Source organism: Ictidomys tridecemlineatus, chromosome 2 (assembly GCF_052094955.1).
Source record: "Ictidomys tridecemlineatus isolate mIctTri1 chromosome 2, mIctTri1.hap1, whole genome shotgun sequence".
NCBI classification, from domain to species: domain Eukaryota; kingdom Metazoa; phylum Chordata; class Mammalia; order Rodentia; family Sciuridae; genus Ictidomys; species Ictidomys tridecemlineatus.
This window is the reverse complement of record NC_135478.1, coordinates 82,540,021-82,554,420: the sequence shown is the minus strand read 5'-3', so window position 1 is coordinate 82,554,420 and position 14,400 is coordinate 82,540,021. Positions and strand designations below refer to the sequence as shown.

The 14,400-nt window shown below is 48.0% G+C and overlaps 1 protein-coding gene across 1 annotated transcript in view; it reads left to right on the top strand.

The window, feature by feature from the left end:
- Suds3 (SIN3A corepressor complex component SDS3) overlaps positions 1–3,734 on the top strand; it is a 34,136-nt gene extending 30,402 nt beyond the window's left edge. Inside the window, exon 12 of the mRNA XM_005336825.5 lies at positions 572–3,734. Coding sequence (XP_005336882.1) covers positions 572–670 — 99 coding nt within the window. The 3' untranslated portion in view covers positions 671–3,734. The remainder of the gene's footprint in view (positions 1–571) is intronic.
- Positions 3,735–14,400: the final 10,666 nt, after the last annotated feature.

Here is a 14,400-nt window from a genome sequence, read left to right as displayed (position 1 = left end):
GTGGACGAGGGAAGTCGGAGTCCACCTGCAGGAGGTGAGGCTGCGGGAGGGATACCCTATCTGAAGCTCTCCACTCTTCAGAGGCCTTGCTGGGCCCAGATGCCTCAGAGACACCTTTTATGGATGGCATTTTGTTCCCTTACAGTAACCTTCATTGTTAGCCTTAATTGTCAAGACCTCAGAGTATGGAGAGAATGTATGATATGGGGTGAGGAAAAGTATTTCCAGATTTGAAAGGTCTATTTTCACTGTGTGTCTCTTGTGTATTGATAATGCTGTAATCAAACCTAATCAAGAGTCCTTGTAGTCCAGGCAAAAAGAGGACCCAGGATTGCTGTGCTTTCCATTTTCTTTGTCAGAGTGTGGGGGAGATGGTGGGGAGAAATAAGTTCAGGGCTATTACCTGCTCCCTGTCTGGAGGCGCGCCTTTATAGTGGTCAAGGACAAGCTCACTCAGGCTGGGGTGGCCAGTTTTCTGCCCATACCTAATTCATGCAGCTGTTTTAATGCCTGGGAGGTTTTCCCTTCAGCGTCTCTCAGCCTCTCACCTTGCTCTCTCCTGTCCCTGCAGATCTGGGTGAGGAAGACCAGCGACAGCACCAAGATGAGGATCTACTTGGGCCAGCTGCAGCGCGGGCTCTTCGTGATTCGCCGGCGGTCAGCGGCTTGACCTCCCGAAGAGCTCTCTGCCCTTGACCCTTTTTCTGCAATGGCTTTTATTTTTGTTTTGTTTACTTCTTAATAGAAAAATTTTAACTTACTGGGAATAACTACTTGGCCTTGGAAATGAAGAACACCGTGTGGATTCTGTGGGGCACTTCTGTGGCTGGTCACATCCACCTATGTGTCATTCTTCCCTGCCTCAGCTTCTTCCCAGTCAGCAGTCACCAGGGAATGCTCATTTTCAGGAGTATTTAGGGTGTTTGATTTAGTTTCTTTTTATTTCTTTATTTTTTTGCTTATCCTTTGTCTTTTTTTTTTTTTTTTTAACCTCCTCTGAGGTTGAAGAAACAGCTCTTCCTGTCAGTTATCTTTAGGTCTTTCTGCCATGAAGAAGAGTGGGAAGGAATTCACTCTGTGCTGCATTCTCATGTTTGATTCTGGTTAGTGGATCACACACTGACCTGCCTGGCCGAGCCCCATCCGCTGTTTCCCCAGAAGCAAGGGGCAGAGGTCCTAGCAGAGGGAGATGAATTCTCCTGGCTCTCGGCTTTCTTGGAGAGAGAAATGCCTGTGTGACATCTGGCACATGCCATCCATTCCCCTGGCTGAACTATGGAACATTTGCCGGGGAGACTGTGTTGAAGTAAATGGGGCTGGGGGAAGGGACGTTTCATGTCATAATGTGCTGAAGTTACCATATTTTAAACATTATTTAATGCAGGCGATTTATCCGCACACATTTGTTCCAACTCGGGCTGGAATGAGAAATGGTAATTTCGGAAGTTTTTATTCATAATTTCTTTCTCCCCCCACTTCCTGAGTAGATTGAGGGAGCACATGCCGTAGGCAGCTGATCTGGGTCGTCCCTGGGGTGGGGCGTGGAAATGACAGTGCAGCGCTGATGATCTGTAGACTCACGTGACTCAAGCGTCACTCGTGTTGCTGATGCCACTACTGCAGATTGACCATTCCACACCTATGGAACCTTCTCAGGCCCTGGGCACACAGAGCCTCTTGGGAGACCTGGTCTGCTTTAGAGACAGCAGGGCTGCTGTGGCCGCGGCCAGACCTCTGCATTTGTCCTGATGCGCCCCAGGAAACCCTTCCCTGCGCTCCCTGCTCCTTCCCCTTGTTCCCTTGTTTGGAGAAAGGCTTCCGTGGGTGGCGGGGTTGTCTGGTCTAGTTGCCATCTTGAGATGTTTAGAACATGGGATTGGAGCCACGGTCAGCGTCCCTGGGCAATGACTAGACCTTACCCATCTTAGGAAATCTTTGTGAGTAATCCCCTTGGCCTCGGTCCCCAGGGTCCTCTCCATATTGTCTCTTGATGTACAAACCCACAGCAAGTTGGGGCTATGATGACATCAGTCACCTTCTGGGTTCTAGCTGCCACAAGGAGCAAACCCTCCTGACTCCGAGTAAAGACTTGTACAGAGACTGTTTTGTCTTTATATCCACTTTTCTCATTTTTTTGGTGTTGGGGTCTATTTTGAAAAGTTGTCTGGATGTTCTGTTTCTTCCCTGCCCTCCAGCCCCCCAGTGTTATGACATTCACTACGGTGACCCCAGCCCAGGGCACGTGGGCCTCACCTGTCCTCGCGGGCCTTTGGTTTGAAGGATTGCTTGGCTCACTGCTGGTGTGTGACATCTCCGTCACGCAGCTGTGCTTTATCTTCAGGTGCCCTGTGATGGAAACTAACTCAGATACGTTTAGTATGTTTGGCCATTGAGCTTTTCTGTAGCTGATACCTCTCTTGTCCTTAGGAGCAGTGTACCAAAGTGTGTGTCTAACAGAGAGGGCATGTCCGTGGCCACTGGGGCTCTGCACCGAGGCGTCCAGCTGCCTTTTGTCCTTGCCTTGTCTGGGGCGATTTTGTGAAGTAACCGTTTATTTGAAGACCAGGGTGTGGTGCTTTTGCCTTCTCTCTCCTGTTCACTTTTGGGGTGTCTGAGACCCACAGAGACAGGCCTGGTCTCGGCCCGGCCACTGCCTTCTACACGTCCTGAGCCCTTAATCACGATCTGATGAGAACGGGCAGAAGCGAGGGAGACTTGACGCAGCACAGGAAATCATATTCCTAATCCCAGATTTAATTTTTATTTAGTCATCTCAGAGGTGAAAAATGGGCAGTTGGACCGTTCTGACAGGCCTCTGTGGTGACCAGGGACGGGATAAACACTGTTAGTACATCAAGGTCCTTCTGTGATGGACGGATGCTAAAGAGGGAGTGGAGCCGAGGTTCCTGTGTAAGGAGGAGGCTGGCTTTCCACCCAGGTGGCCGTTCTTACCTACAGGGTTTTGTCTCAGCTGACCTCAGCACACCAGCTGGACTCCAGTCCCTGGGCCTGCAGGTGACCCTTTGAGAGGGTGGTGCGCGCAGCTTGGCCCTTGCAGCTGCACTTGGGTTTTGGTGGCTGGCCTCAGTGTTCACTGGGGGGTGCCCCAGTGTGTGTTTTCCCTCTGCCTGGGAGTCTGCCCTCCCCTGAGCCCTCCTTTCCAAGCCCATGTCCTCTTACAAAGTTTCCAGAGAGATTTCTGTAGCCATGCCAAAGCCAGGTGGTTGCGTTCCGGCCGGGTGCCCGTGTTCGAGGGTGTCTGCCTGCCCAGCTCAGTTCTAACTTCCAGCTAGGACCAGTGTGAGATCCAGGGGCTGGTCTGTATTCGGGATTGGGGGTTTTTCTAAGGGGGATAGACGGGGCTGGGTGGGGTTGATTGCATTTTTTTACCTAACTCGGTGCAGGGGGAATACTTTATTTTTTACAGTATTTTTTTTTCTTTTAATGTTTCCTTTTAGCCTTGAATCTTTACTAAATAATTTCCTCCTTATTTAAATTTTTTGTTTCATTTGGGATTTGACATCTTGGTACTTTGTGTTATACCGTTTTTTTCCCCAAAGGGTTCAAACCATTTTTAATACCAGACCATGGTAAAATTGCAGCCATTTCAAGCAGCTGGTGGGCTTTTTATAAAACATTATTAGCTGGTACCATTAAATGTTCCGAGAAGTGAATGTAAAATGTATAGGTTTTTTTTTTCTTTTTTTAAAAATAAACTTTCAAAGAGGAAACCAGCATGTAGTCTGTTGTATCCATTGGCCTGACAGTTGATTGAAAGGTGTATAGGTTCTCCTCCTGTGGACTGTGGGGAGAGGCTTTGGGCTGGGAAGGAGTACACTTATGTTCGCTCATCGTCAGGGAAGAGTGAGGTCATGATGTCGGGAAGGCGAGTTCTGATGTCTCAGGTTTTAAAGAGCAGTCGAGGGCTGTAGACCCTTAAAAGTAGTGTGTTCTCCATTACTTGCTGGGAATGATAAAATAATTTAATTTAAAATTGAGTAAATGAAATCGATCGTAGGTGAAAGACCTTGAAGTTAGCTCAGGATGAGAGATGTTGTGAAGGAGTCAGTTCCTAAGCCAACGCGGCCGAGATGTGGGCCTACATTTTCTTCTGTTAGGTGCAGAGTCTCTGTTCTCTGCCTGAGGCTTTGATCCACTTTGAGTTGAGTTTTGTGCGTGGTGAGAGTTAGGAGTTTAAATTTCCTTTTGCTACAGATGGATTTCCGGTTTTCCCAGCCCCGAGTTTTCTGTTTTAATTAACTGAACCGGAAAGCTCTTTTGCTCCTATAGTCATTACAGTTTGAATCTGAAGTGTCCTTCTAGAGACCTGTGTATTAAAGACTTGGTCCCCATCTTGGTACTCTTGAGAGGTTGATGGGACTTCAGAGAGGTGGGGACTGGTGCCATAGTTTAGGTCATTGTGGCCGTGTGTTGAAGGGGACTGTGGGTCACTGGTCCTGCCCCCCCCTGCTGGTGGCCCAGAGGTGAGCAACTTGCTCCCACTTGCAAGGACTCTGGTGTCCTGCAGACCTGGGTGTGCTGAGTCATCGAAGGCTCACAGGGAAGTGGGTCAAAAGCTCCAGAATTGGGGAGCCTCAGTAAGGTAAATCTCTTCACACAGGACTCTTTCCTCCTGTAATTCCAGGACAGCCAGGTTCCTGTTGTCACTGGGAATGGGCAGGGATGTGATAAGTGGCAGAACATGGGATGTGGCTGAACGCAGAGCAGACAAAGCTGACTCAGGCTGAGCCTCCCACCCTCCTGGATGACCAGCAAGGCTTGCCCTTGACGTGCACCAGGCTTGTGCAAAACCTCCCACGGGAGACATTTTCTCGGGGGTCCTGACAGTAATGGGTGAAAGTCCTAATGTTCCGATCCAAGACTGCCCCATGAATTAATGTAATAATTAATATAGTAAAGCCTGGAACTCAGTTCTCCTTTAAACTCAGTGTGCCTCGTACACCATAAATGTTAAATGAGGTATGAAGCTGAGTGCCGTGGCACTGCAATCTCATGACTCAGGAGGCTGAGGCAGGAGGATCAAGACTTCAAAGCCAGCCTCAGCCACTTAACAAGGCACTGAGCAACTCAGGCCCTGTTTCTAGGTTTGAAATTTAAAAAAAAAAAAAGGCTGGGGTGTGGCACAGTGGGTGAGGGCCCCTGGGCTGAATCCCCAATATTAAATAAATAAGGTGTGAAGGCCAGCGGCTAAGTAGTAACAGCCAGGTCCAGGGGCTGGTCCTTGCTGGCATTCTCTGTGAAGTCTCATAACAGCCCTAAGGAGCAGAGACCTCCTTCCAGCCAGCATTCAGGGACGAGCAGGGGGGAGGACCAAGGCTAGTCACAGGAGGAGGTTCAGTGACTGTCCAAAGGGGTGAGCCACAGCTGGATCTTTCCAATCCCACACTGTTTCCTGTCACCACTGTATTTTGCAGTCCTTTTCCTCACCCCTTGGTGAAAGTTACATTGGAGGGGCTGGGGCTCAGCGGTAGAGCGCTGTCTAGCACTGCGAGGCCCTGGGTAGGATCCTCAGCACACATAAAAATAAAAGTATTGTGTCCAACTACTTCTAAAAAATAAATATTAGGGAAAAAAAAGAAACATTTGGAGTTGGGGACAATGATGTGCCACTTGGAATCCCAGCTACTAAGGAGCCTGAGGTGGGAAGATCCCTTGAGATCAGCCTGGCAACACAGGAGACCCCATCTCAAAGGCACACACATCCTGTCAGCCTGCCCACCGTGGTTCTTGAGCTACTCCCCAGGAGGGGAAAGTTTGGTTTGGTTTCTGGGTCTGGAGATGGAACCAGCGGCCGGCACAAGCCAAGCAAGAGCCTGGTAGCTGAAAACATTTGCCTTTGCCTCTTCTCCGTGCACATACAGAGCAAGTGCCAGAGGTGGAGTGTGCTGGAGCCGTTTCTCCGCTGGGTGGCTCTGGTTTCTCCCTTGGCAGAATAGCCAGCCGGTTAGGAGGTTGGTATTTTTGGTACCAGAGATTGAACTCGGGGGCGCTCAACCACTGAGCCTATTCCCAGCATTATTTTGTATTTTATTTAGAGACAGGGTCTCACTGAGTTGCTTAGGGCCTTGCCATTGCTGAGGCTGGCTTTGAACTTGCAATCCTCCTATTTCAGCCTCCCACGCCGCTGGGATGGCAGATGTGGGCCACAGAGTCGGCAGGAGGTTGCTTTTGTTGACATTGCATAATTATGACCATTCTAGAAAGAGAAGCCCTTTTGTCCACAGTTGCTGGTCTTCCTAGGACCTACTTATACAGTGAACAACGAGAGGGCCTTTGGAAGACACATTCGGATTTTTCTAGGTCACTTTCTTCTGCCTTTCTTATCTATCTGGGAGTAGGGAGGAGGGTGATGCCATGGAACTGGTTTCTAAAAGTGTAGGCAGAGAGCTGGACAGAGCCACCTGATATTAGGGGCCTTTTCACGTCCTGTCCTCTGATGGTGCCCCAGTTCCAGGTCACCTGCTTCAGATCGTCTGCTCAGGTCATCAGAGACCTGCTTATGAGCCACACCTGGGATTTGCAGTGCTGGGCAAAGACAGGGATGAAACCTGTTTCCAGTCTCTATTTGTTAAAAGATGTCCCAAGACCTGTCCTTGGTGAGGCTGGGCACCTCTCCTGCTTAAAAGAAAGAGCTAGAAATGGGTACCCATGTCAGTCTCTTTGGACATAATATCAGAGTGAGGAATATATTACCTTTAGAGACTTTGGTGTTTACCAGAACACACATTTTTTGGAATAACTGGTTATTAAGGCAGAAAGGTATCTATGTTTCGGGAGACACGCTAGGGGAAAGGAGGAGATAAGATACAGCACAGGTGCTTAATCCCTTTGCCCATTTTCTCTAATCTGCGTTTGCTCGATTACCTTAAAGATACAGATCTATAAAATAACAAAATTCACTTTGCTGATATGAGAAGACCAATAACCGAATCTGAGCCCTGCCCCACCCTGTCCCTTTCTGAAGGAGCTGGGGACTCGGCAGAGTTGTCCCTCCTGTGGGGGAGGCCGGGATCTGTTGGAATCTCCCCTCCAAAGGCTCATGATGAGGGGCAGGGGGCGGTTAAGGCAGGCGGGTTTCCAGAGCCAGGCCAACCAGCTCCCCAGGGCCTGGCCCAAGCAGGCACAGAAGGCAGCTCAGGCCAGCAGCCCCTGCAGGGAACCAGGAATCACCTCTCTCACCACGGGTTCTCCTAACCATGTGTGTTCACTGAGACGCAGTGTGATGCGGCCGAGAGCAAAGGCAGGATGTGAATCTGGCTTGGCTGCCTAACTTGACCTTTGGCAATTTAATTTCCTGGAACTTGACTTTTCTCATCTGTTAAAATCTACCTTGTATATTTTTGAGGAGTCTTGTAATATAAAACAACTCTATGTGCTAAGTATTTTGCACATATTCATTGAATCCCTATGACACTTTGAGTTAGGTACTATAATAATCCTCAGTTTATAGTTGAGGAAACGGAAAGGTGAAGTCACTTGCCCAAGGACACACAGCTAGTAAATGGCAAGCCAAGATTCTAAGCCCAGATGGTCTCTCCAGAGTCCCTGTCCGTCTTCATTGTGCTGTACTTTGAAGCATACATGGAAAAGATGAAATGCAGGGACCGCTCAGTCTGTGGAGACTGTCCCCACAATTACAGTTGCTGTTAGTCTGAGTGCCAAATCCTGAGAGACCAGAACAGGTTCCGGAAGCTGGTTGAACACCAACAGGCCATGAAGGTGAAGCTTCTGGCTTTGGAGGTCTTTCTAGGCATCAGCTCCGACAGCTGGGTTCTGATTGTCCCAGGGCAGAGGAGAGAAGGATTCGGGAGCCCAAGTCCAGGTGGTGCACACTGGGCTGTTTTAGCACCTGTTATGGTTTGGATATGAGCTGTTCTCCAAAAGCTCATGTGTGGGACCCGGCAAGAATGTTCAGAAGTGAAATAGATAATGAGAGCTGTGACCTCATAGTGGATTAATCCACTTGAATGGGTTAACTGCGTGGTAACTGTAGGCAGGAAGGGAGGAGGAAGTAGGTCGCTGGGGGTGTGCCCTGGATGAGTGTTTCTTGTCTCTGGCCCCTGCCTCTCCCTTTGCTTCTCTGGCCACCATGAGCTGGGCAGCTCTCCTCCGCCACCCTCTTCCGCCATGATGTTTCTGCATTGGAGTCAGCCAGCAATGGACTGAACCTCTAAAATAAACATTTCCTCCTCTAAGTTCTCAGATACATCAGTCACAGCGACACAAAGCCGACTAATAGCACCAAAAGTCTTGCATCCCAGGAACCCTTTAGACCCAAACAAAAAAGGAAACTGGTGGACCAACTTCTCGGTCTCCTCCTTCCTGAGAAGGAAGTGAGGATTTCCACTTTCCCACATAGTTGATTTGAGGATTAAACGCTTGTGGCTAAGCAATCGGAAATAGTGTTGGGGCTGGGGCTGTGGCTCAGTGGTAGAGCACTCGCCTAGCACCTGTGAGGCCCTGGGTCTGATCCTCAGCACCACATAAAAATAAAATAAAGATATTGTATCCACCTAAAACTAAAAAATAAATATTAAAAAAAGAAGTAGTGTTTGGAACATAGTAAGCCCTCAATACATATTTATCATTTCCATTTTTATTGGAGCAAAGAATCTCCACTACATAGTACATCTCAGAGAACTTAACTGTCAACCCAAACAAAACAGACACCTTTGCATGACCATCTTTGGTCACTGGTAGCCAATTGTTTAGGTTTTTTCTTCTTCTACTTGAAATGGTAACTCATCTTGAACTTGAAGAGTGTGTTAGTCGTTGCATTCAATTCCAGTCACGTTTATTGAATACTTGTGCATGGTGTTGTCTTGGATTCTTCTATTTTTTATATTTGGTACTGGGGATTGAACCAGGGGCACTTTACCACTGAGTTCCATCCCCAGCCCTTTTTATTTTTTGAGACAGGGTCTTGCTAAATTGCTGAGGCTGGCCTCAAACTTGCAATCCTCCTGCCTCAGCCTCTGCCCTAGGTTCTTTTGGGGGATTCAGAGAAAGGAAGGCAGACCTTGAGCCTTGTCTGTGGTCAGGAATGGGAATTCCATGCAGAGGAGGTGTCAGGAGCAAAGCACAAAGGTGACAACGTGTGGGGTGTGTTCACAGTCATTTGAAGGTGTGCTCAGCACCCAGCCGGCCTGGCCAGCTTTGAACTTAGAAATCCATTCTCTCCAAGTCAGTGTCCTTTCCTCCTTCCACCAGGCTCGCCTTGCTGTTCCTTTCTGCCCCTCTCCCTTCTCCTCCCTCTCCCCAGCCCACGGACTCGCTCCTCCTCCCCTCTCATATCGCCAGTGCGGTGGCTTGTGGCAGTCCTGCAGTGACGCTTTCCAATTTCACACTTACATGCTCCTGAAAGTATTCGCAAACTGACTCGTATGTAAAACCAATAAAGGGCGACAGCACGCGTCCCTGTTAGACAGTCATTTTGTTAGGCTGCCTCTCTTCTCCCTCTGTCGCCACTCTTCTCTCAGGCCTGGTGATTTGCCCTTTCCAGACACGGAAGCTCCCAGAATCCAGCCATGGTGGGGCTCTGCAAGCATTCACTTTGGAATTTAAATTAGGGCTCCCGTGGATGGAGGGTCATGGGTCTGGGCAAGGGCTACTTTCCATTCGTTGTTTAATAAACCCGACTACCATGCCATGTGGGTCTGAATGATTTCCATGGCACAGATGAGGAAATTGAGGCTCAGGAGGAGGGAAGAGTGTTAACCACGTACCACATTCACCCGTTGTTTCTGTCCTTGGCTCCCCCGTCCTGATGCATGCTGCCAAGGCTCTAGGATGCTCAGCTGTCATCTGAGCCAGCCGTCTCCATCTTTACACCTGGAAACACCTAGAAGAAAGGAACTTGCCCAGTCACAGAGGTTAATGGTAGACCTGGAGCTAGAACTGAGCTTTTGTTCTTCTCAAGTCAAGGAACTCAAAATGGAGAAAAATACCAGTGTTGAGAGTGTACCCATGGCCAGGTAGACTGGGGTTGAATTTCATCTAATCTGCTTGCTTGTAAGCTGTGTGACTTTAGGCAAATCGCAAAATCTCTGGGCTCCAGTTTCCTCATTTAGAAAGCGGGATGATAGTGCCCATGTCAGGTTTCCTGTGAGGATCGATGAGGTCGTAAGTTTGACAGCACAGTGACTATCATGCTTAAAGCAAGCCGAGGTCCGTGAGTGCTTCAGAAAGTAGAACCCTTGCTGCAGAGGCCCAGGCTTAGTGGCCCTCATTATCCCGGGTTGTGATCACTCTTGTCCCACCCGCTGGGGTCATCGTGCCATCCAGGGTCCCCACCTGAGGAAGTCCACAGAGGCCCCGTCATAAGCTGACAAATCCAAGGCAAGCAGCTGTGCAGGCATCTGTTCTCGCTGACCTTGGAGGAGACCTTGAACTGCTCTCTGGAGGTACTGACCCAGTGACCGCAAATCCCCAGGGACCCCAGTATGCTGTTGGTACACATTAAGTGCTTGCTGAATGAATGAATGAATGAATGAATGAATGGCTACTGCCTCGTGCCCTGTCGTAGGGGCTTGCTAATCTTTCTAAAAATCGAAGGGGTGCACACAGTGGACCATGAAGGGTGGCTATGATCTACTATCCCTGTCCCCCCCTCCCGGGATTATTTCCCTTCTTTAACCTGACTATTCTGGGATTTAGCATCTGTGTCTAGTCTTTTTGGGAAAGCCAGGTATTTCAGCTCTAGGTGCCACCTGGTCAGTTCCTGCCGTACTAGTCCCCCGCCACTTTCTCCGCCCAACGTTGATTTCGTTACTCTGAGTGGGGCAATACTCAGTGTTTACATTCTAAGTCAACTGCGGTCACAGCCAAGTTACATTGTAAACCACGGTTGCTTTTCTTTCCTTGAAGCTCTTCCTGTTCCCTCTCCTAGGAGTTAATCACTCTTCTGGGTTTTTGTCTTTTTTGTCTTTTGCCTAGTTTTCTGTGTATTTAGGGCTAATTCAACCCCCACGTCCTCACCGAGTGTTGACATTTCCCCCAAGACGTTGCCGTGTGCCAGGTTTCCCATCGATCTTGTCACCTTGGAAAAGCCTCCTCCCTGGGGGCCCGTGCTGCTCTGCTCTGGGCTTGCACCCAGCTGTCACTCCAGGGTCCCCCTTCACCACCCTGCTGGAGATGTCCTTTTCCCTCTTTGGGGTTGGGATCACCCATTTCTCATTGGTGTGCCTTCCTGTGCCTTACTCCCCCAGTGTGGAAGAACACATCTTCTAGAACCTTCCCAAGCATGATTAAAAATGCTTTATTCTGGGGCTGGGGTGGTGGCTCAGTGGTAGAGTGCTTGCCCAGCATGTGTGAGGCACTGGGTTTGATCCTCTGCATCACATAAAAATAAAGGTATTGTATCTATCTACAATAACTTTAGGAGTAATACCTTATCTATTTAAATTTTTTTTAAAAAAAATATTCTGTTTGCTTCATTGAAAGTTTGGCTGGTGTAACTGCATTTTGTGATTCCCCAAAGATAGGTCCTTACATTGCAGAATTGAAAAGGCTCATAAGTGCTTAGCCCTCAATGTGTATTTTAATGAGCACCCCATTGCTTCACCTCCATTTCTAAAGGCTCCTTGGGCTGCTAAGTTACTATTCTTGCCTTTCTCCATTGTCAGTGTTACGGTTGAGAGTGTGTGCGTGTGTATGTGTGTGCACCCGCGTGTGTATGTGTCTGTGTTGAATCTACTTTTCAGCTTCTAACGTTTGGTCGTTTCCCCTAATGCTCTCCATTCTGGCTGGTTGACGTCTAGCTTGGAAATCATTTTCCTTCAAGATTTGAAGGTGTTGCTTATTGCTTTCTGGCTCCAATGTTGAGAAGTCGGGAGCCATTCTGATGACTGAGTCTTTGGTCTGACTGTTAACCGTCGCTGGGAGCTCATAAGATCTTTAGTGGACTGAGATTTCGTGACGGTGGGCCTTGACTTGGGCCCTGTGTGCTAAGCAGTTAGGGGTTTTCCAATTTGGGAAACTTGTGACTTTAAGTTCTGGGAACTCTTAATCTGTGGGTTCTGCATCCAGAGTTAGCCAAGCACATAGTAAGGATGTAGTCAGGTCTGCAGTAGTTATAGCTGTATTATTGAACATGTGCAGGTTTTCTCTCTTGTCATTGTTCCCTAAACAATAGAGTGTAACAACCATTTGCATGGCATTTACATGATATTGGATGTTATAAGTAATCAAGAAATGATTTAAATATAGCCTGCACAGAAAAATGTGCAGGCTATATTCAAACACTAAGCTAAGAAGAGTCTGAGCATCCTGCAGATTTGGTTGTCTGGTAGGGCTAGGGAACATCCTAGAGCCAGCGCTCAGCAGATACTGGGGAATGCCATATTTTGTGGACATGGCAGCCAGCCTCCAATGGCCCCCAGTGATCCTTGCCTCACACCCTTGTGCTCTATGTGCTCACCCTAGATTGGGTTGGCTGTTGTTACAATATCCTACAACAGGAGCATGTTGTAGGATAGCTTCTGACTCAGTTATTCTCTCTTGGATGACTTGCTTTAGAAGGTGTCAGCTGCCATGTTCAGCAGACCTTTGGGAGGCTCACATGGCGAGGAACTGGGGCCTCCTGCCAGTATCCAACTGAGGCTTCCTGTCGGTAGCCATGTGAGCAGGTCGCTGGGAGTAGATGCTCCATCCTCAGTCGACCCTCGGATGACACTGCAGTCCCTGCCGGAAGATGGACCACAGCCCCTCCTGCCCCCGCCCCCCACGAGCTGCTGCCAGGTTGACCTCCAGAAACTGGGCCTGATTAATTAATGCTTTTTATTAGAAGCTACTGAGTAATTGGAATCATTTTTTATGTAGCAATGGGTAACTCCTGTAATAGGTGATTTTTCTCCCTCTCAATTTTCCCTCTCTTTGCTTCGGCACTTCTGTTGTATGGGTTTTAGACCTCCTTTAACAGTCTTCACAGTTTTTAAAATCTGTTTTCCATTTCTTAGTCTTTTTACTCTATGTGCTAGGAAATTTCTCAACTTTATTTTCTAATCCTTATATTGAGATTTGCTTTTGCATTTAAAAAATTGCTAGAAGTTATTTTTACTTTTAAATCTCTTCTTTTTAAAAGTATTATCCTGTTCTTAAGTCTTTTAATTCAGAAACCCGTTGTTTTATCCTCTCTGAAGAAACCTCCAGTCTTTTTTTGGGTGGGGGTGTACCCAGGATTGAACTCAGGGGCCCTCGACCACTAAGCCACATCCCCAGCCCTATTTTGTATTTTATTTAGAGACGGGGTCTCACTGAGTTGCTTAGCACCTCACTTTTGCTGAGGCTGGCTTTGAACTTGGGATCCTCCTGCCTCAGCCTCCCGAGCCGCTGGGGTTACAGGTATGCACCATTACACTGGGATGAAACCTCCCGGCTTTATGCCAGGTTGGTTATCACCTGGTCCGTCTCCCTCTGGTGCTGGGGGGTTGAGCTCAGGGCACAGTAGGTGCGGGCTCTATCGCTGAGCCACATTCCCCAGCCCCTTTTACCTACTTTTCAAGAGGGACCTGGTGCTGCTGATGCACAGTTCTCAGTTTTCTCTTCTGTCAGCTGAAGATTCAGTTGTGTTTTTAAAATTTACATGCAGCTTCTACAGTTTGTTTTCCAATTCTCTCCATTTCAGTAACATTAATTTTTGTTTTTAACTTTGCATTGGTTTTAGTGGGATTTCATAGAAAAAAGAAAAAACACATGTGTATTTGACCCACTTTACCCTATTCATTAATGCCTTGCCTGTCCCCATCTCTGCGGGACCTGCTGTGACTCATCCAGCCCTTGCTCATCAAGACAATAAAGGGGACATTGGCTGTCTTAGAGTCACTGTGGTTCTGAGGTCATCGTCTATGAATAACTGCAGTGGGAACATTAGTAGATGGTTCCTTAGTAATCAGTACATCTTTACTTATTGCAAAGCCACCGATGTGCGCCTGAAGTCATGTTGGTGGCCTTTAACTACAGACTTTGACTTCAGAGCTGAGTGCCAGGATTTAAGAGAGGAATGTACATACACACACTGAAGGTCTGAATGTGTGTATCTAACACAAGGCCTGTGGGTGTAGATGCATATATGTGCCATAGGCACATCTCCAAAATGAGCTTCTTACAAACAAAACCCACCTTTGGACTGTGGGTGAATTGAGAAGCATGAAAAATGTTTAGCCTAAAGTATATTTACATATTCATGACGTCTTCAAAGCCAAGCTGTTGAAAAGGCTAAGCCACCTGGAACACAACTATTCTAACACAATGAGGCATCCTGGAAAATCAGAGTCCTAAGCAGGGCTCAGAGGAATTTTCAGAGGTGACCTCATCCAGTCCCCTGCCGCCACTGTGATAAAGACTGTTTTGGATTTGCCACGTCCTTTATTAGCATTTACT